The following is a 20,999-nucleotide window of genomic DNA, read 5'->3' as shown; positions in this document are numbered from 1 at the left end:
CGCCTCTAATCCTCTTTACTCCGGCTCTTCCTCCGCTCGCCGCTCTCATTGTTCGACCTTCGCTGCATCCAGTCTGTCGTGGATCATCGTTTCATTTGTCTTGTTTACCGTTCCCTTCATTAGCTTTTCCTCGTCCCACCTCCCCCCCCCCCCATCCCTTCTCCTGCTCCTCACCAGCAGCTGTTGTTTATATTCATACAGCACCTGCCACTACCTGCTGATTTAGCTGTTGATGTGCTGCTCAGTGGTTGATGGACCTCCTGCTCATAGTCGATCTATTCAAATTCAATTTCTGGGTCTGAAATTGGCCCATTTCTTTCAGATGCTGCAGGGTCGGCAGCAGCACGTTGTCAGCCGGGTTTTCAGTGGGTAGGGGCAGATTCACGTGGCAAAAGTCAGGGTGGAATTTCAATTAGATGAATTTGACATCCCGTAAGTGAATGGGAGGCGTGTCGGCCTGATTGGCCAGAGAGAATCCACCGGGACACCTTGATGAATGGGAACGTGCTTTCAGTGGGAGATTGTGCTGATTGGTGCCTAACGACAGAAACACAGAAAGTAAATACTTTTCTCCACACTTTTAATAAAGATATTTGAACTGCACTGGAAAAAATCAAAGTCTTACCAAGTATATTTGTCTCATTTCGAGTCAAAATATCTCATTACACTTAACTCATTGGCTGCCAGCCATTTTCAGTTCAGAGAGACCCATACTGCCAAGTGTTTTACAGTATTTTGACTGATTTTCCAAGACCCACAGAAAAGTGTGTCTTATGACTATGTACACACCGAAATTACTAAAAGAAAGAGTAGACTCTCTTCTTTGATCAGGAAAAAAAAGTTTGTTTCTACCATTTTCAGTCTTTTAGTGATAGACAGTAGAACATAGGTTGGTTTCACCAAAAACAGCTGTTTGACCAAAAAAATGGAGAAAACGAGCTCCTTTTTTTTGTGCAAAGTGGCACTGCTGCCACCTTGCGGGTAATTTTGCCAGTATATTCTCTGTTTAGTGTTTACAAGCCTAAGATTTAGTGACAAACTCCGCTAGATTGTCCCCCAGCCTGCTCCGTTAAAAACGCAATTGACGTCTATAGACGTCTTTGGCACCGAAAGAGTTAATATAAGACACAACTGCCTAACAAGTACTATTTCAGCCAGATATAGGGACTTGTTTGAAGACAATACATCTGGAATATCTTGTTAAATGAAAAAGTCTTGAAAACAAATCGTCACATATCATATGAAACAAGCTTTTTTTTTTACATTTGAAGAGATTTTTAAGCTAATTTCAAGATCACTTTTATCTCAAAAGTCCTAAATATCACATTTTATTTCAAGAAATCTTGACAAGCCGATTTTCACTAGTTCCATTGGCAGATTTTTTTTGCTTATTTCAAGCAAAAACATCTTGTATTTGTTGTTTTTTTACTTATTTTTGGAGGGGCATTTTTTCCAGTGTAACGAGCCATGTGAAGATTCTGCATATGAATGACTTGATCATTTAAATGCCAGTGGTGCCACTGTGCAGACATTACACTCAGTGGTTGATTTATTAGTTTTCAGCATGGGAGGATTGCCTAATAAAGGCCCCCCCCTGCGGCTCTCATGCCTTCAACCAGACAACACACACATCCAAAGTGTTGACAGGTGAACCAGGAAGATGAATTTCGGTCATTTTGTTAACAGCATGGACGACGTCTCCTCCCCCCTTTTCACCCCGTTTCTAATCGCCTTCTTTCCTCAAATATTATTTAAATGCAAAATAAGCGAACCCTAAAGCGTCAGTTTCCCCAGTTGTGTCAAAGTTTTGGGGAAAAAAGTAGGGCTGGGCGAGTTAACTCGTTGATTATTTAACGCCAAAAAATATTTTATTCCACATTAACGTATGTTTTATTTATTTATTCTTTAAAACATTATTTTTTTTAAATTAGAAAAAAAAATTGGGGGGGCTTTTGTGATTCCTGTCCTTTATTGGACTGGAAGCAGGGGGCAGAGAGAGGGGGAACAACACGCAGCACAGAGCCGTCCGATGCGGGACTCGAACCAGCTGCAGCGAGGACTATAGCCTCTGTACATGGGGCGCCTGCTCAACCCACTACGCCACAGACCGCCCCCGTTTTATTATTTAGTTTATTATTGTAAAAGTCTGTTGCTCACAGGCTTTTATTATTGTAAAAATCTGTTGCTCAGAGGCTTTTATTTTGTAAAAGTCTGCTGCTGTCTGCTGTGGAACAGGAAAAGAAAGTAATCGGCGGATCCACCAAACATGGAGAAGGGTACGGAACTTTTACTCGGCCATTTTCATTTTAAAGTTCTTCCAGACGGCGGAGTCGACAGAACCAAAGTCATCTGTAAACACTGCCAAGTTGAATTGTCTTCTCAGCGTAGTAGTTCCAGTCTAAAATATCACTTAAAGGCAAAACACACAACTGATAGCAGCAAGTCATTCAAGGAAACAGACAGTGGAGCGAGGCTTCTACATAAAAACTACAGAAAGATGCTGATGTTAAAAGTGTGTTTGCACAACAAATGTTATGGCACTTTCATTTATATGGCAGCACATTTAAAATAAAACTAATTGCTAAAAGCTATACGCTACTTTTGGATTCATTTTTGGGATTCTGCGTACAAATGCGATTAATCGTGATTAATCAGGGAAATCATGGGATTAATTAGATTAAACATTTTAATCGTTGCCCAGCCCTAGAAAAAATAAAACGTGTGGAAACACATGAAGAAACGGCTCGATGACGTCTGAAAAAAAGAACGATATCAGGCTGGTCTGACAGGCAGATATGACATAAGCACGTTTTATTGACTTTGTAGTCGACAGAGAATGTGAAGCTGACATTATGCCTGACTGAGTTTTGGGTAATTGGCTTATGCAATGTGCAGTGTTGTGTGTTGCACACTGATCTTCAGGATCATGTTTTTAAGCACATTCTGTCAAACTAATCTGTGATTTTAACAAGTTCCAAGAATAACAAATCTTTGATATCAGTATAGCAACTTAAAACACCCACTCGCTATGACTCCGTTTAAAGAAGTCACAGTCGAACGCATTTGAAAGTGTTATAATTGGTTTACTTCATTAAATAGGCTAAAAAGAAGGTAAGATTTCCAAGGGAATCAAATTCAAGCACAAGACTGGTCTGTTAATTGGTAGATCTTAAAGAAACTGTTTGTGACCAACCACAGGGGTTAGGGTCTAAAATGTATCATAATTAGTTCGGAGCAGAAGTCGGTAGCAAAGTAATTCAACTCCCATGCAATTAAATTTCTCACTGTGAGGTTTATTTCTTTCTCATTTTAGCCAAACTAAACCGAAGCTAACCAGGCGGTGTCAGGCCCAGATGATATGAGAATGCTCCTGTCCTAACCCAGTCTGCTTAGCCTTGTTGCTTTTACAGTATCTGCATGTGATTTCTAAACTGTGGCATTAAAAATGGGGCTCATCTCACATATTTATGTTAGACGCGAACCTCGGCTCAGCTTAGCTTAGCTTAGCACAAATAGTGAAAGCAGAGGGAACACTTTGGCTGTGTTCGAAACCGCATACTATATACTACATACTTGTAAACTGCATACTCATCGATCAGACGGTATGCAGAGCGTTTACCCACAATGCATTTCGCTCCTGCCCAAGCCGAAATCAGCCGGCCTGAAGCTGATTTCCCTTAAGCTCTAAACTCTGTAAACTTTAGCAACATTTGAAACATTTTCAGGTGAGAAAGTAGTCGTTTAGATCCCCAACGTGTTGAAAACCTGACAAAATACCGGCTGTTTACCATTTTGTTACCATGAATTCGGCGCTACTAAAGCTAGCCGTAGTGAGCAACGCACTTCCGGTTATTTTCACAAAATAAAATACCCGTTGCCTTTTATCATAGGGAAAGCCATTACCATACAATTGGTGCTTTTGTTTTGAAAACAGGAAGTGAACCTACCCTCGTTGTAGCTAGCTTGAAACTGCCGTTTTGACAGGAAATGACGATCGGCGACGTCACGTTACGTTGCATCTTGGGTAGTTTAAGTATGAGTAGTAACCTCATGATGCATACCCAACATTTCAGAGAATCTAGTATGCATCCGGGAACTTACTCATACTCGCATACTAACTCAAAAAGTTAGTAGGAGAAGTAGGAAGTATGCGGTTTCGAACACAGCCCTAGAGAACAACAGAGTCCCTAGAAGTTCCATATTCAAACCATAAGGTGAAGAAGAAGAGTTCAGCTCAAAGGAAACTGAACTGGATCGGGAAGAAATGAACAAAAGACTAAACATTCTTTCCCTTTGGCTCCCCCTACAGTCGTGGGGTGTAACAACACGGTCGTAATAATGAGAAAAATCTCTTCTGAGCCCTGCAAGTGTACTTCCATACACACGACTTTGTTGCCATGGTGATGAGGCCACAAAGACACCATCAAAATGAAAGATTGATGTACTTCCAACAGGCCTACCTTACACTGAACTTTCTAACTTTTCTATTGAATCTGTATCGGCTACTTTCAACAACATAAAACAACAATTTTTTTCTCATTTCTTTTTTTTGGCCAAAGATTAAATAAAGTGTAAAAACTGTGCATTCGGTCCACTTTCAGTGTGGTGCTTAATGCACTCTGAGAAGTGTTTATGACTTCTATTCAATGTTTGTCCCTTTATAAAGCAATAATAATAAAAAGATATATGAAAAACCTATGGATGATAAGAAAAACTAACTTATTGGAACAATTAGAAAGCATCGGTTTGGCTAGCTAAGCTAGGAAACTGAATGCTAATGTTAGCTTTTAGTGCTAAACTGGTGATCCTGCAGGGTGTTCAATTGTTAAACAAACACGCTCAGGGACATTCAGAATTGTTTGTTTAACCATTACATGGTTTTACAATAAGTTCTGTGCTGAATCATTCCAGAAAATTACTCATCAAAGCCATTAAAATGTTTTCCTAGAATAAAAAAAGCAAATTAATTTACCTAAAAATAAATATTTTTTGCACTGAGCTAATCTGCAGCAAATTAAAGCTTTAAGATTCTTTGCACTGACGTAATTCTTCATCTAATTCTTGGAAGAAAGTGAACAAGCATATTTTACTAAATGTCACACTGCAGCAGCACACCTGTGAATGCCAAAGGTCCTTTAAAAAGAGAAAAAACGTCTCTGTGCTTCTGTGGTCAGCTCTATTGCCCCTCAAAAGCCCCTCAAGCTGGCCCAAGTACCCCTCAGATCAAGAGCTCACATCGTCCTGGTGTGGCAGGCAAATCTTGAGCCAAAATACAGCCTGAAGGTTGCCTTTAGAGATGGAACAAACGTGTTTTTAACACTCAGAAAGGCCAAGAGGAAATGGATTTCACTGGAAAAAATCAAAGTCTTACCAAGTATATTTGTCTCATTTCTAGTCAAAATATCTCATCCCACTTAATATAAGACACAACTGCCTAACAAGTACTATTTCAGCCAGATATAGGGACTTGTTTAAAGACAATACATCTTGAATATCTTGTTAAATGAAAAAGTCTTGAAAACAAATTGTTTTGAGTCGGATTTCATATGAAACAAGCTTTTTTTTACATTTGAAGAGGTTTTTAAGCTAATTTCAAAATCACTTTTATCTCAAAAGTCCCAAATATCACATTTTATTTCAAGAAATCTTGACAAGCCGATTTTCACTAGTTCCATTGGCTTATTTCAAGCAAAAACGTCTTGTATTTTTTTGTTTTTCTTACTTATTTTTGGAGGGGCATTTTTTCCATTGTTGAAGATGGACTGATTCTCTGTTATGAATGTTCAGCTCAACAAATAAAAGAACTGTTTGGGTTTGTGTTCCTCCACCACAGCTCCTCTTTAATGTCCTCCCTTTCCTTTCTGTGTCAGACATCACAGGAGTTTATCGCTGCTTTGATGTCTCGTCTGGGAGGGAAGAACCCGGAGGAGACCGGCGGATTTCAAGAGGCCCCTCTAGCCTACGATGCAATCTGGGCTCTGGCCCTCGCCCTTAATAAGACGGTGGCACCTCTGAAGGCCAAGGGCCGGCGTCTGGAGGACTTTAACTATAACAACCACGACATCACCGCCGAGATTTACAGAGCGCTCAACACCAGCTCCTTTGAAGGGGTTTCGGTAAGTGGAGGAGCTCAAATGATGCTTTCGCATGTTTGTAAAGTTTTCTGTCTAGATTTCCTGCTGCTGTGATTCTGACCTGTACCAAGAACCACAGGTAGTGATGCACAACAAACTGCAGCGTACACTGACTTGTGCACAGCCTCTAATGTGAAATGGATGTGACATTAAGAAAGTATTCAATCAGACAGACAAAAATACTAAATAATCATCTTTAGGCAAATTAGAGTTCATCCAATTGATAAAATAAATTAAAATGAATGAATTAATTACAAAATAACTTAAATTAAAATAATCCAGGTAAATTCAAGTACTTCAATAAAAAATAAAGGAGACTTAGGAAATGTTTAAAACATATGTAACCCATATGTAACCTAAAAAACAAACATTCACCTATCCATGGGGGAAAAACGAGTTTAGGAAACTTAGCGCTACATGTTTCCTCAAGTTAGATGTTGAGTTTCTGCTGAAATGTGCGTTTGTTTTGGTTGACACAGAAGACACATAATGTAGCTGCTGTTTCTCACTCTTTGTAAGGTAAACATGCTTTCAGTATGAGGCCTCGTCTGCGTCTTCATTTCCCACCGTTGGTTCTGACATTTTTCACCTGTTTCTTTGTTTGTTTGCTATGACTGCTAATGCTAAAGCTAACCCGTCCCGCCGCTGAGATTGAGTACGGTCACGTGACCAGACTGCACGGCTGCGTCTGATTGGTGGAACACAGTCAGGTGGTAGAGCCTTTGGCGGAAGTCTCTCTCTCTGTCAGAATAAAACATTAAAATGAGGCGTACGCGGGGGGATAAAAATAATGAGGCGTAGAATACCAAAGAGGTAAGAAGAAAAGTAACCAGCTCATTGTAGCCTAATGTAGCGGAGTAAGAGGACAGTTTCTGCTGCACACATCTACTCACGTAAAAGTAAAAAGTATAGAGATTTAAAACTACTCCTAGAAGGATAATTATTTCAAAAACTTACTCCAGTAAATGTAATTTGTTACTACCCACCTCTGTCGTGGACAGGTGGTATCTTTAATTTGAGGAATAAAACTCTCAAAGGTCTGCAGCTGATTGCATATGCAGTGGATGTGTCAGCTTTTAATGTGAACCCACAACAAGTAGTCAAAGGCGCCCTCTGTGCCATCATTAGACCGTAAAACCAAAGCACAACCGATGTTAGGAGTGGACGAATCAACAGCTTAATGCGTCCTGAGAAAAGAATTAACTGCTAAGTTGATAAAACACCCACGATGGCAAGAGACCTCACAGGTACAGAGATACAGAGAAGGTTTATGATCTGAGCATCTGTAAAAGGTGGAGTGATGACTGTGCACGGCTTCCAGTGGTTCCAGTGTGACAGAAAACGGAAGCGACGGGATGAATTTTGAAGCGTGCACGGCTCAGATTCAGCCAAAAACAAGCCAAGCTGACTGGATGACCATGATCTAAAACACACTGTGAAGGTGGAATATTTGACGATATCTGAGCCGGTCGCTTCATTTCACCCACCGAAGACCAAACTAAGAGCAGAGAAAACCCACAAGCAACCCGATGAAAGCTGCAGCCGAGGAGAAAACGTATTTCATGGTGATGTTTGTGGGTTTTAGCCCGTAGACGTTCATTATCCTCAAAGGATTCCAAACAAAGCGCTTAAAGTGATTGTTTTAAACAGTCTCCGGGTGTGTTAATTGGTCTGATTATATTTGTGCTTCTACGAAGGTTCTACGTATCAAAGAGCTGTAATTCCTAAACCCTTCGTCCGATCTGGATGTGAATACCATCACAGGAGAGCTTAGATTTTGCACTTTAGGGCCATTTTCATCGTGTTGTTTTTACTTCACTATGATACAAAATCGGGTCTCGTATTTCTGGGATTAACAAACTAGAGATCAGGTTGTTTTCTCGTCACCACGACAAGTAGGACTGTAGCGATACACTGATGTCACCTAACGATTTGATATGATTCAATACGATTCCATTTGACACACTTACATCAAGGGCTGGGCAACGATTAAAGTGTTTAATCTAATTAATCACATGATTTCCCTGATTAATCGCATTTGTACGCAAAATCCAAAAATGAATCCAAAAGTAGTGTATAGCTTTTAGCATTTAGTTTTATTTTAAATGTGCTGCCATATGAATGAAAGTGCCATAACATTTGTTGTGCAAACACACTTTTAACATCAGCATCTTTCTGTAGTTTTTATGTAGAAGCCTCGCTCCACTGTCTGTTTCCTTGAATGACTTGCTGCTATCAGTTGTGTGTTTTGCCTTTAAGTGATATTTTAGACTGGAACTACTACGCTGAGAAGACAATTCAACTTGGCAGAGTTTACAGATGACTTCGGTTCTGTCGACTCCGCTGTCTGGAAGAACTTTAAAATGAAAATGGCCGAGTAAAAGTTCCGTACCCTTCTCCATGTTTGGTGGATCCGCCGATTACTTTCTTTTCCTGTTCCACAGCAGACAGCAGCAGACTTTTACAAAATAAAAGCCTGTGAGCAACAGACTTTTACAAAATAAAAGCCTGTGAGAAACAGACTTTTACAAAATAAAAGCCTGTGAGCGACAGACTTTTACAATAATAAAATAAATGATAAAACCTGTGTTAATGCGCAATAAAATATTTGTCAGCGTTAAATAATAAATGCGTTAACGCGATAATAACGAGTTAACTTGCCCGGCCCTACTTACATCATTTTCTGGAAAAAATGGACAGTGTGATTTCAAAGTCAAAGTCAAAGTGAACTTTATTGCCAATCCAACCATGCAATCAGTGCAAGTAATTACAAAGAGGATCGAAATTGCATTTCCCCATACTCCAAATGTGCAGCAACATTATAACTCACACAAAATATTCAACATACAATAATGCACAAAGGTAAGACAAATAAACACAACATGTACAGACAAATGGACGGGTAAATAATTAGAGGTAGATAGTGATGTACAAAAGGTGCAGTAAGTAAAGTGCAGAGTGACAAAAGCAGCATACAGTGGGTGTGTATTTTCATATTTGACATGAATCGTCGCTGATAGGACTGGTGGGCCGTCCTTTGAACCGGAAACAAACAAACACAAACGTGAGAGCTGTGCACTTTATATAAAACTTTTATCAACTAATTTATCACTGTTTTGTATAATGTGACCCCCTGGAATTATATTATATTAATGTTCTGTGTTTTCACTAATTGTAACGTCTGACTTTTCAATAAAATTATCTTAAAAAAATCGATACTCTAAGGGGAAACAAAATATCGATATACATCGCAGTATCAATAAAATTGCTCAGCCCGAACTACGAACTAGTTAATTATTAAAGCGGCCACTGACCCTCATTCCCACCAGGGTCTTACTTTTTGTGCTGAAACTGCACTCATGAGTAATGGCTAACAAACCCGTCGGGTTGAGCAGAGTGACCTGATTGTTGAACAGGCAAACACACAAATATGCTGGATATAACAGCAAAAAACGTGTGCATTCTCCAAAAATAATAAGAAAAGAAAAAGTTGATTGTGTGTGACTTACAGCCCCCCCCCCCCCTCTGCCTCTCAGGGCCAGGTGGTGTTCGACGCCCAGGGTTCCAGGATGGCGATGACCCTCATCGAGCAGCTGCAAGGTAAATCGCTCCCTCACTGTCCTCCCACTGCAGGAGTCTGACGGGAACAACTCGTTCAAAAAGAAAAACACCTTTCAGACATCGATTGTTGCTTCAAACCGGAGGCAGAGCACAGCTTCCGGTTTGAGTGCGTTCTCGTGACCTTCGCTGTTATTGCTCGGTGTCCTTTAACTGCTCATGCAAATGGGTTTGATGCAGGAACGCGGTGACTCAAGGCTTCGCGCTAATTGAGCACAAGCCTCCGTTTTTAAGCTGTTTCTGGAAATGGCATCCTATTTGTCACCGGTGACTTAATGAGTTTCCCTGCGCGGGATAAGGCGGGGGATTATTTTTTCCACCTTCTCATTGGCGTCCTAAAGGATGGAAATTTATAATCCTGCCCCCCCCCCCCCCCCCCCCCCCCCCCCCCCCCCATCCCCACCCTTGCGTACCGTCTGCTGTTTCCTGCCGTGGTGGTAATTTGACATCCACAATGAGACGACCTGCCTCGAATGCCTGAATCACTGTGGGTCCTCATCAGTATTCCTGGTCAAAACCGCCACATAAGCAACATTTTTTCTCCTTCTTTCTCCCCTTGCTTCTTCTTTCTTTGTCCTTCTTTATGTGCCTTTTCATCCCTCATTAGTTTTACCTGTTGGGTCTATATTTTACAAAATACAGGTTGTATAAATACACGTTTAAATGAATAATATGTCTCTTTATCTAGGTGGCAGCTATAAGAAGATCGGCTACTACGACAGCTCCCAGAAGAACCTCTCCTGGTTCGGCAACGATGTTTGGATAGGTAAGATCTTTGTGACGCATCTGTTCTCGTGTCTCGACTCGAACGTTCTGACTCAAGAGGGTCAAACATCTTTGTTTTTTTAATTTTAGACCTCATCAGTTCGGCTAAATTTAGCCTCTCTCACTGTCTGAATGATGTTTAATCACGCTGGAATTTCACAAATCATTAGTTTGGATGCCGATGCAAACCCCCGAATTAACCGGCTGCACGCTCAACCTCCCCTAACTTAAACATTGGCACAGCACACGCTGCAATCAAACAGGCAAACTTCACAATGTGAATTAGCTGTTGGCTACAAGTGGAGCCTCTTTATGTGTTTGCATCCACTCTGGTATAAGTCAGCCAAACTGGCTCCAGTCGCTGATTGTAGTCTTTCTTTGCCATCTACTATGCAAAAACTAGGGCTGGGCAACGATTAAAATGTTTAATCTAATTAATCTCATGATTTCCCTGATTAATCACGATTAATCGCATTTGTACGCAAAATCCAAAAATGAATCCAAAAGTAGTGTATAGCCTTTAGCATTTAGTTTTATTTTAAATGTGCTGCCATATGAATGAAAGTGCCATAACATTTGTTGTGCAAACACACTTTTAACATCAGCATCTTTCTGTAGTTTTTATGTAGAAGCCTCGCTCCACTGTCTGTTTCCTTGAATGACTTGCTGCTATCAGTTGTGTGTTTTGCCTTTAAGTGATATTTTAGACTGGAACTACTACGCTGAGAAGACAATTCAACTTGGCAGTGTTTACAGATGACTTTGGTTCTGTCGACTCCGCCGTCTGGAAGAACTTTAACATGAAAATGGCCGAGTAAAAGTTCCGTACCCTTCTCCATGTTTGGTGGATCCGCCGATTACTTTCTTTTCCTGTTCCACAGCAGACAGCAACAGACTTTTACAAAATAAAAGCCTGTGAGCGTAGTGGGTTGAGCAGGCGCCCCATGTACAGAGGCTATAGTCCTCGCTGCAGCTGGCCCCGGTTCAAGTCCCGCATCAGACGGCTCTGTGCTGCATGTTGTTCCCCCTCTCTCAGCCCCCTGCTTCCTGTCTCTCTGAACTTTTTTATCCATTAAAGGCAGAAAAGCCCCCAAAAAATGTTAAATTTAATAAATAGAAATAAATTTTCCGGTTCCGTAGCAGACGGAAACAGACTTTTACAATAATTAAATAAATAAATAAATAAAAAATAAAGAAATTAAAAAAACTGCGTTAATACGCGATAAAATATTTATCGGCATTAAATAATTAGCGAGTTAACGCGATAATAACGAGTTAACTCGCCCAGCCCTAGCAAAAATCTTGATTTATTTATTTTTAATTTCCAAGAAACAACAAACATGGATCTAAACCCAGAATCTGACCAGCCGGGCCCGTGACCAATGGTAAATTCACGAGATTAAGTCATTTTCATGAGGCATTATTTTGGACGGTCGTGGCTAATTGACAGCGGGCGCTGCTACTCCTGTTAATACGACAATAGCTTCATTCAGTTGAGCCAATAAAATCGTCAGTTTAACCAGTGCATCACAGTAGAACAAGAAGCAGAGAGGAAGAGTTATGTTAAGAGACACTACCGAGGTAACATGGCTTGCTCTAAAAGGCGGAAAGTAGACGAAGAAAATCGTCGTTTTAAAGATGACTGGACGGAGAAATTTATGTTCATTCTTCCGGCGAACAGTTCAAAACCAGTGTGCCTCATATGCTCCGAAAACGTGGCTGAGGGCACGCAAAATAACCGAACTGCAAGCACAGTATGACAGGTCTACCCGACTCATCACACATACATTTACAGCCCAGCAACGTGCAAACGAATGTTTGTCAAAAACAAGTACCGTTCTAGGCTCAACAATGAACACCTACATATCTGCATAAGAATGGCACTAACCAGTGTTCGAATTATCCACCGGGCTTCGGGGGGGTCGGACTATTTGCGGATCAATTGATGACGTCACCCCCCCCAAAAAAAAACTGCGAGTGCTGCCTTTTTTCTTTAAGTGGTGATGCACAAAATAAAATGCAAAAACAGAAACTTGAACTTTGAACACAACAAACCCATAGGCTATGTAACATGATATGCAAACACAACGTTATCATTTGCAAACTCTCTGCTAAAGTGCTAGAGCCTTAGGCTATAATATAGCCGCTATATCATATGAATCAAGTGACCACGTTCGCGGGATCAAAGCACTCGTCTCCGTAAAAATGTTGCCAGATTGGGCTGTTTTGGATTACCGTCTGTGGGTAAAAATGGGTATTGGGCGAGTTTTTCTGTAGCTTTATGGCCATAGAAATAAATAGAATTCAGTTTAGACTGGTTTAGTTCAGATTTAGTGGCTCCAGGCGGGTTTTGAGCATGTTTGGAAATCATCTGGCAACCCTGCAAAATCCGCTGAATTTAGCTCAACTCGGCACACAGCACCGTCAAGTTCAACCACCTAGCCAAAGTTAACTGTCACACAGGTTGCTGCAACAGAAATGTTTCCACTTTCCAGTTAGCAACTGCACAACCAACACATGCAGAATAATACATAAATATTAAACCTAGCAACGACCCAACTTCAAACAGCTGTATGGCTTACCAAAAGCCCACTAGCAAACTAGCAACTAGCCTACATTATGTAGTGCCCATGAGACGCAATCAAGAAACGTCAAACAGCAAAGTGAACCCAATGATGCATACAGAATCAAGCTGTAAATTATCAGACTACAACTGCCAAATTCAACATAGCTTGTAATGTCCGCTGTAAACAGTGTGCGCTTTTCTTGAGATTGAAAAGTGCTATCAGACAGCCCCGTGGTGTCATGGTACACTGCTAGCTGCTATATGAAATGGCTTCAAACACAGTCAAAATTATGATTAATCCTATATTTGTCAAGGCGGACATACGTAAAGGAATCCCATTTTTCCTACCTCTTTGTGGCCATGCTATCCTTTTTGCCTTCTTGCTCGACACAGCTATCCTTGCTTCTTGCTTGGTGGAGTCACACTATCCATTTGCCTTCTTCTTACTTAGTTAAATGCTATTATTCCAATTGTGCTTTAAACACATGATAAGCCTTGTACTTTATTTTCTGACATCAAGTATGTTGGTTGGTGTATTCTGGATTAGAGCAGTCCGCCTCTGTCTTTGAACTGAGACTACTTGTGCATGTTGACTCGCGATGGAATTCTGATGTAGGCTATCTTTTTTTCTCATGGGAGAAAGGGAAGGGCGGTCACCTGTCTTGAGTGTTTGTAAGTTCAGTGCTTTAAAGTTGAAATAATATTAGTTTGATTTGTTAGTTTCATTTAACAAATCACGGGAAACCTCCACCTTGACACCTTAGCTCCACTCACTCACAGCTCAAACACATAACTTCAATGGGCATCAACAGCCTGCATCTCAGTGCTGCCGATGTTTTGGACTCTGCGCGAGCTGCCTGCGAAGATGCGAAACGCCCGCTGGTGGTACAGTCCATTGAAGGGGTGTTCCAAAACGCATTTTATTTGGTTATTCATAGTACACGTTGAAAAATACTAAGTAACAAGACATTTTCAACACCTGATTTTAATAATAGATCATTTTTTCAGTACCCCCCAAAAAGTGTAATTTAGTCCCATTTGGGGGGTATCAAGTCTCAATCGGGGGGTCAGACCCCCCCCGGTACCCCCCGTAATTCGAACACTGGCACTAACTCCATTCCAACCAAGATTTAAATTACTGGCAAGTCAGCCACATGCCCATTTTTCTCATTAAGAAAAGTAAAAGAAGAAAAATTAAAACAGAAAAGTTCAAAGAAACACTGGCGGCCTGTCCAGGGTGTACCCCGCCTCTCGCCCATTGACTGCTGGGATAGGCTCCAGCCCACCCGCGACCCGATCGACGGATTCAGCGGTATAGATAATGGATGGATGGAAGTTCAAAGAAACCCCCCCCCCCCCCCCCCCCCCCCCCCTAAAAAGCCACTTGTTTTCTGAAGATGTGGACTTTTTTTCTAGAATTGTAGGCCTTCATTATCTCCTTATTTTAAGAACAAAGAAGAGAAAATGTTAAGTCAATGCGCTGTTTGCACTTTTTAGTTGTTTTCTGAGTTGACCTTTTTACTTGAATTGTAGGCCTTTGATTCCTCAGGTTGGGACTCTTTAATTTAAGAGAAAAATGAGTTATTCCACTCGGTTTGCACTTTTTTATTTATTTTTTCTTTAATCTGAAATAAAGCCCTTGAATTTATTTGATTGGGACCACTTTTATTTTTTGGTAAAAGAGATAGTTGTCCACTCAGTTCATTTCCTGCATTGGAAATTAACCATAGATATTGTTGAAACCATATGAAAATGTGGACAGAGGGGAAGGCTATAAGACACAAGCTGGACTTCGGTTCGGACCTTCTACTTGGACAAAATTTAATAACTGGACCTCAGTGAGTTTTAATTGAATACCCCTGATCTATAGTAAGTAAAAACTACAGCCAAATAAACGACATTTTTTGCCTCCGTCTGATCAACGTTGGAGAAAAAAAAAGAAAAGATCCTTGTAGCTGGAGTCTGTGACACCGACGTTACAGAACGGGTTCTGTAATCTCCCAGCTGCAACAAAAGTGATGCAGCGGAGATAATGCTCAGTAATACTACATCCATCTTATTCACAGCAGCCTTTTCACTGAATCTGCCTTCCTCAGCAGCCTGTAAGAAACTGCAGCGGGTGGCAAATATAAGGTTCTCAATGCACAGCAGAAATGATATGCAAGTGTATATCACACTGAAAATAAAACTGTCTTGCGTTTGAAATAAATAACAGTTACATAACGTTCATGTGTGCAGCCAGGCTGCGCTGGCTGTAAAGATTCAGGGTGGAGAACTTTATCGATGCTGAAGAGGATAATTAGGCCGGTGGACAATAACTGAAACCGATTGTTTCTGTCATTCGTTTTCTCTTTAATCCCAAGGAAACCAATGATAGGCAAATATGTTTGTACATCCCTGATATTTAGTTCAACCTTCAGTGATCATTACTGAAAGAACAACACAGTTATCAGGGCAGAAAGACGAAATCCACAGTTAACTGTGAGGCCGGGGGCAGGCAAAAGGTAAAATCCACTGCCAGAAAAACCTCTCAGGGAACCCCACGAAACGCACCGAGCAACAAAAATACCCAAAACTGTCACAAGAAGATATGTTGAACTTGAAAATCTTGAAAGAGTTTGACCGAAACAATGATTTTACCAAGAAATTTGTGTTATTATGAGACAGTTTCACACAGATGTCCAACAGGATAAAATGTGCTATAACCAGACCCTCACAGGTTAGGTGTTCACGCATGAGCCTGCACGTGGAAGCTGCAGTATTATGTTATTAACTTTTGTTGAATTTTTACAAAAACAAGCTTCCTTTTTTAAATATTTTTCTGTGACAACTCTAACTTTGGCAGGGTAAACCTTTTATTGAGGTCACAGAATATTGACTGTCGGGTCAGTCTCACAGCCTCAAGGTGGTAACTCAAAAACACTTTGTTGTGTTCATGCATTCAGCTTTTATCCAAAGAGACTTACAGATGAGGATAGAACATTACAGCTAACGTCAAAGCTAACAGTAAAGCTAACAGTAAAGCTAACAATAAAAGCTAACAATAAAAGCTAACATCAAAGCTAACATTAAAGCTAACAATAAAAGCTAACAGTAAAGCTAACATCAAAGCTAACATTAAAGCTAACAATAAAAGCTAACAGTAAAGCTAACATCAAAGCTAACATTAAAGTCTCATGTGTCTATGCATGAAATCTGCATGATATCTTTTAATTTATCTGGACTGTTGCTTGTTTTTAAATTCATTTAAATTACTTTATTTGTTTCTCTTTATATTCTTTTATGTATTTTTAATGCTTCTTCCACTCCCTGCTGCAATGCTTTTATTTTATATGAAGCACTTTGAATTGTTTGTACATAAAATGTTCTACAAATAAATTTGATTTGATTTGATTTTTGATTGATTTAAAGCTAACATCAAAGCTAACAGTAAAAGCTAACAGTAAAGCTAACATCAAAGCTAACAATAAAAGCTATCAGTAAAGCTAACATCAAAGCTAACAGTACAGCTTACAGTAAAGCTGACATCAAAGCTAACAGTAAAGCTAACATCAAAGCTAACAGTGAAGCAAACAGTAAAGCTAACATCAGAGCCAACAGTAAAGCTAACATGAAAGCCAACAGTAAAGCTAACAGTAAAGCTAACATGAAAGCTAACAGTAAAGCAAACAGTAAAGCTAACATCAAAGCTAACAGTAAAGCAAACAGTAAAGCAAACAGTAAAGCTAACATCAAAGCCAACAGTAAAGCTAACAACAAAGCTAACAGTAAAGCTAACAACAAAGCTAACAACAAAGCTAACATGAAAGCTAACAGTAAAGCTAACAACAAAGCTAACAATAAAGCTACGTAGAAGGAAGCCACCGGTCAGGCTCTGTCAGAGGTGACAGAGATAGAGAGCAGGCATAGAGGGAGGTACAGGGCAGGAGATGCTCTCTGAAGAGCTGGGTCTTCAAGAGTTTCTTGAAGATATTCAGGGGCGTTCTGTTCTGGTAGCGCTCGGCAGGTCTCGATGGTCTTAAGCGTGGTGTAGGCACCGCTAGACGACCTGAGCGACGTAAGCCTAGTTTAGTTGGTACATATTTACAATAAAGCGCCCTCACAGAAAGTTTGTATCATCACAAACCACCAGCTGCATCTACAATGTTTGATGAGGTCTCCACACTCCACATGTGACGCATCACGTAACAAATCCCAGTTTAACCCCTGGCAGCAGGAAAACACACAGCGACAGCAGAGCCCCTGTCAACCCCGGTTTTCCGTCTGTATTTTCTAATCTCTTAATGGGACCCAGCGGAGAATGGCAGGCTGCAGGCTCGTATGAGATTAAACAGTCTGATGTAACAGCGGCCGTTCCCATCCACTCCCTGAAAGTCCTAATTGAAATCGGTTGTAAAACACAAAGGTAAACCAGTTTAGTGCCGCCAAAACTTCCAGTTTCAGTCATGATTTGCATGCTGTTTTAAATTAGAAGGGAAGTTTAGAGATGTTATATTTCCTTAAGCACGAGTAGAGTGAGATGTAATGACTACGGGAATCTTAGGTGGGTGAAATAAAATGGGATAATCGATTCATAGGTGCCAGTTAAAGCTGTAAAAGAGACACACTGGAAAAAATGCCCCTCCAAAATTAAGTAAAAAAAAAACAAATACAAGACCTTTTTGCTTGAAATAAGCAAAAAGATCTGCCAATGGAACTAGTGAAAATCGGCTTGTCAAGATTTCTTGAAATAAAATGTGATATTTGGGACTTTTGAGATAAAAGTGATCTTGAAATTAGCTTAAAAACCTCTTCAAATGTAAAAAAAAAAAGAAGCTTGTTTCATGTGAAATATGACTCCAAACAAGAGGATTTCAAGACTTTTTCACTTAACAAGATATTCAAGATATATTGTATTAAAACAAGTCCCTATATCTGGCTGAAATGGTACTTGTTAGGCAGTTGTGTCTTATATGAAGTGTAATGAGATACTCAATGAGACAAATATACTTGGTAAGATTTAGATTTTTTACAGTGCACCCAGATGCTGGCGGAGGTTTAACCACGTTGCTGTTAGAAGCTTTAGACTTTCAAAGCATAAAACTTTTCCTGCATCTACATTTGGTGATGAATATTCCACAGTTAAATCTCTTAACAGATTGTGAGCTGTAATTAATGAAAGAATGATGAGCTGCCATTTTTTTTTTTTGCTGGCTTCTGTTGGAGGCGTCGTACCAGAGCAGCATCAGAGCTGCTGGATCAGACTGAATCATCTGATCATTTACCAGACAGGACGGGAGGAGTTATGTCAGGGAGTTTGCATCTGATCTGATGCATATTAGGAGCAGCTGGTTGTGTAGTTTGCCTTTCCCAGATCATGTGCCACGAATTTAGTCTGTGATCCCGTCTGTTTCAAGGGGAAAGCGTTATCTGGAGAGATGAGAGATGTTTTCTGTACGCTCTGAGTGAGCGTCTCTGTTGGGCCATGACGTACACTGGAAAAAATGCTCCTCCAAAAATAAGTAAGAAAAATATTTGGGACTTTTGAGATAAAAGTGATCTTGAAATTAGCTTAAAAACCTCTTCAAATGTTAAAAAAAGCTTGTTTCATGTGAAATAGAGACTCAAAACAATTTGTTTTCAAAACTTTTTCATTTAACAAGATATTCAAGATGTATTGTCTTCAAACAAGTCCCTATATCTGGCTGAAATAGTACTTGTTAGGCAGTTGTGTCTTATATTAAGTGTAATGAGATATTTTGACTAGAAATGAGACAAATATACTTGGTAAGACTTTGATTTTTTCCAGTGTATGGCTTGTTACACTGGAAAAAATGCCCCTCCAAAAATAAGTAAGAAAAACAACAAATACAAGACGTTTTTGCTTGAAATAAGCAAATAAATCTGCCAATGGAACTAGTGAAAATCAGCTTGTCAAGATTTCTTGAAATAAGATGTGATATTTAGGACTTTTGAGATAAAAGTGATCTTGAAATTAGCTTAAAAACCTCTTCAAATGAAAAAAAAGCTTGTTTCATATGATATGTGACTCGAAACAATTTGTTTTCAAGACTTTTTCATTTAACAAGATATTCCAGATGTGCTGTCTTCAAACAAGTCCCTATATCTGGCTGAAATAGTACTTGTTAGGCAGTTGTGTCTTATATTAAGTGTAATGAGATATTTTGACTAGAAGAGACAAATATACTTGGTAAGAATCTGAGCTGGAGGGGAGGTATGCTAATGACCTCCATGAGCCGCTGCTGCAGCTCCGATTGGAGTTGAAAAGTGGGACAAATTAATGAACCAAACTGGAGTAACACGGGGCATTTGCCCTACAACATTCAGGCCAACCCAGCCGGCCATTCTCCGGTATAACGAAGCTGAAACTCGGGCACATATTCTCGTTTACTGTGAGAAGCTGTTTGTGTTGATTCGCCTCGGAAAGCGAGACCAATGCCACGGTTGTTTACTGGCCTGTCTCTTCCCTGGAGAGGTGACATACTTGTGTCTGTACAGACTGTGCCACTAATCAATTCTTCATGCCCCGATGGCCCGCGGAGAGCCGCCTTTTTTTTTTAGGGGCTTTTAAGGAAATGAACGGTTTTCAAGGTTCAACCGAGCCCCCGAAGAGGTGCAGATTCCAGGTCAGCATGCGTGGCGAGGGACAGATGACCTGTATTCGTGTCGGCAGCTCGTCTTCCTGCAGGCCAGCTTCCAGCTCCGTACTCACTGGAAAAAATCAAAGTCTTACCAAGTATATTTGTCTCATTTCTAGTCAAAATATCTCATTACACTTAATATAAGACACAACTGCCTAACAAGTACCATTTCAGCCAGATATAGGGACTTGTTTGAAGACAATACATCTGGAATATCTTGTTAAATGAAAAAGTCTTGAAAACAAATTGTTTTGAGTCACATATCATATGAAAAAAGCTTTTTTTTTTTTCATTTGAAGAGGTTTTTAAGCTAATTTCAAGATCACTTTTATCTCAAAAGTCCTTAATATCACATCTTATTTCAAGAAATCTTGACAAGCCGATTTTCACTAGTTCCATTGGCAGATTTTTTTGCTTATTTCAAGCAAAAACGTCTTGTATTTGTTGTTTTTTTTACTTATTTTTGGAGGGGCATTTTTTCCAGTGCTCTGGTTTGTTTCCATGGGACCAGCTTTTTGTTAACTCTGTCAGAAGTGAGGTCTACCCCCCCCCCCGATGAGAAGCAAACCTTTAGCTTCCTATTTTTGGAGACTGGTTTTGTGTTGTTTACCAAGTAAAGAGACAGATCCATCAGACGGGTTCTGGTGTAGGGGAAAGGAGTCATTTCCTTTTCTCTGAAGCCGACTCGGTTTGGGGGGGGTTTTTCTTTCGGATTGCATTGGGGGCCGCGCCTGATTGGTAAACACTGTGGTTTTCATCTTAACCCCTCAGATCGGTTCCCTGTGCGCTCACCAGGCGCCTCACTTTCTCACTCTCTGCACGGTCGCCCTAACAACCACTTCAGCTCAGCTCTTCTCCTAATCGCTGTGGCAACTGTTACAGAGCAGGGTCTCCATGGCAACACCCCGTCCCGATTCTTTCATCAAGGACGGAGGAGGGTTTGAATGCCGCGAACACAATGACTGAATGGACGGTTTGACGCGCACGTCCACTCACGGCGTAAATCCCACTCATCCCTGCGCATTCATTCAGTCGCACACCAGGCCTCTAGTGTTCTCCTGGATGCTAAATTTAACCGCGATGTGCTTTCATACAGGAGACACAGATCAAATGAAACTGAGAAACACTACGCTAAAAAGGGGATAGAATTCAGATAGAATTCCTTTGGATAATCAGCAAAACTGGGATGGTGTGGAAACTTCACATAGAGACAAAAGAGACTCTTAGGCTGTGTTCGAAACCGCATTCTACATACTTCCATACTGCATACTCATC

At 40.4% G+C, this 20,999-nt stretch overlaps 1 protein-coding gene across 3 annotated transcripts in view; it reads left to right on the top strand.

Moving 5' to 3' along the window:
* The window catches only part of gabbr1a (gamma-aminobutyric acid (GABA) B receptor, 1a), a 180,949-nt gene that overhangs the window by 100,840 nt on the left and 59,110 nt on the right, over nt 1–20,999 (top strand). For all 3 annotated transcript variants that reach the window (XM_075466322.1, XM_075466321.1, XM_075466323.1), the window contains exons 13-15: nt 5,871–6,116; nt 9,671–9,734; nt 10,441–10,518. In XM_075466322.1, coding sequence (XP_075322437.1) covers nt 5,871–6,116; nt 9,671–9,734; nt 10,441–10,518 — 388 coding nt within the window. The remainder of the gene's footprint in view (nt 1–5,870; nt 6,117–9,670; nt 9,735–10,440; nt 10,519–20,999) is intronic.

This window comes from Odontesthes bonariensis, chromosome 5 (assembly GCF_027942865.1).
Source record: "Odontesthes bonariensis isolate fOdoBon6 chromosome 5, fOdoBon6.hap1, whole genome shotgun sequence".
NCBI classification, from domain to species: Eukaryota; Metazoa; Chordata; class Actinopteri; order Atheriniformes; family Atherinopsidae; genus Odontesthes; species Odontesthes bonariensis.
This window is presented reverse-complemented; position numbering and strand designations above follow the sequence as displayed.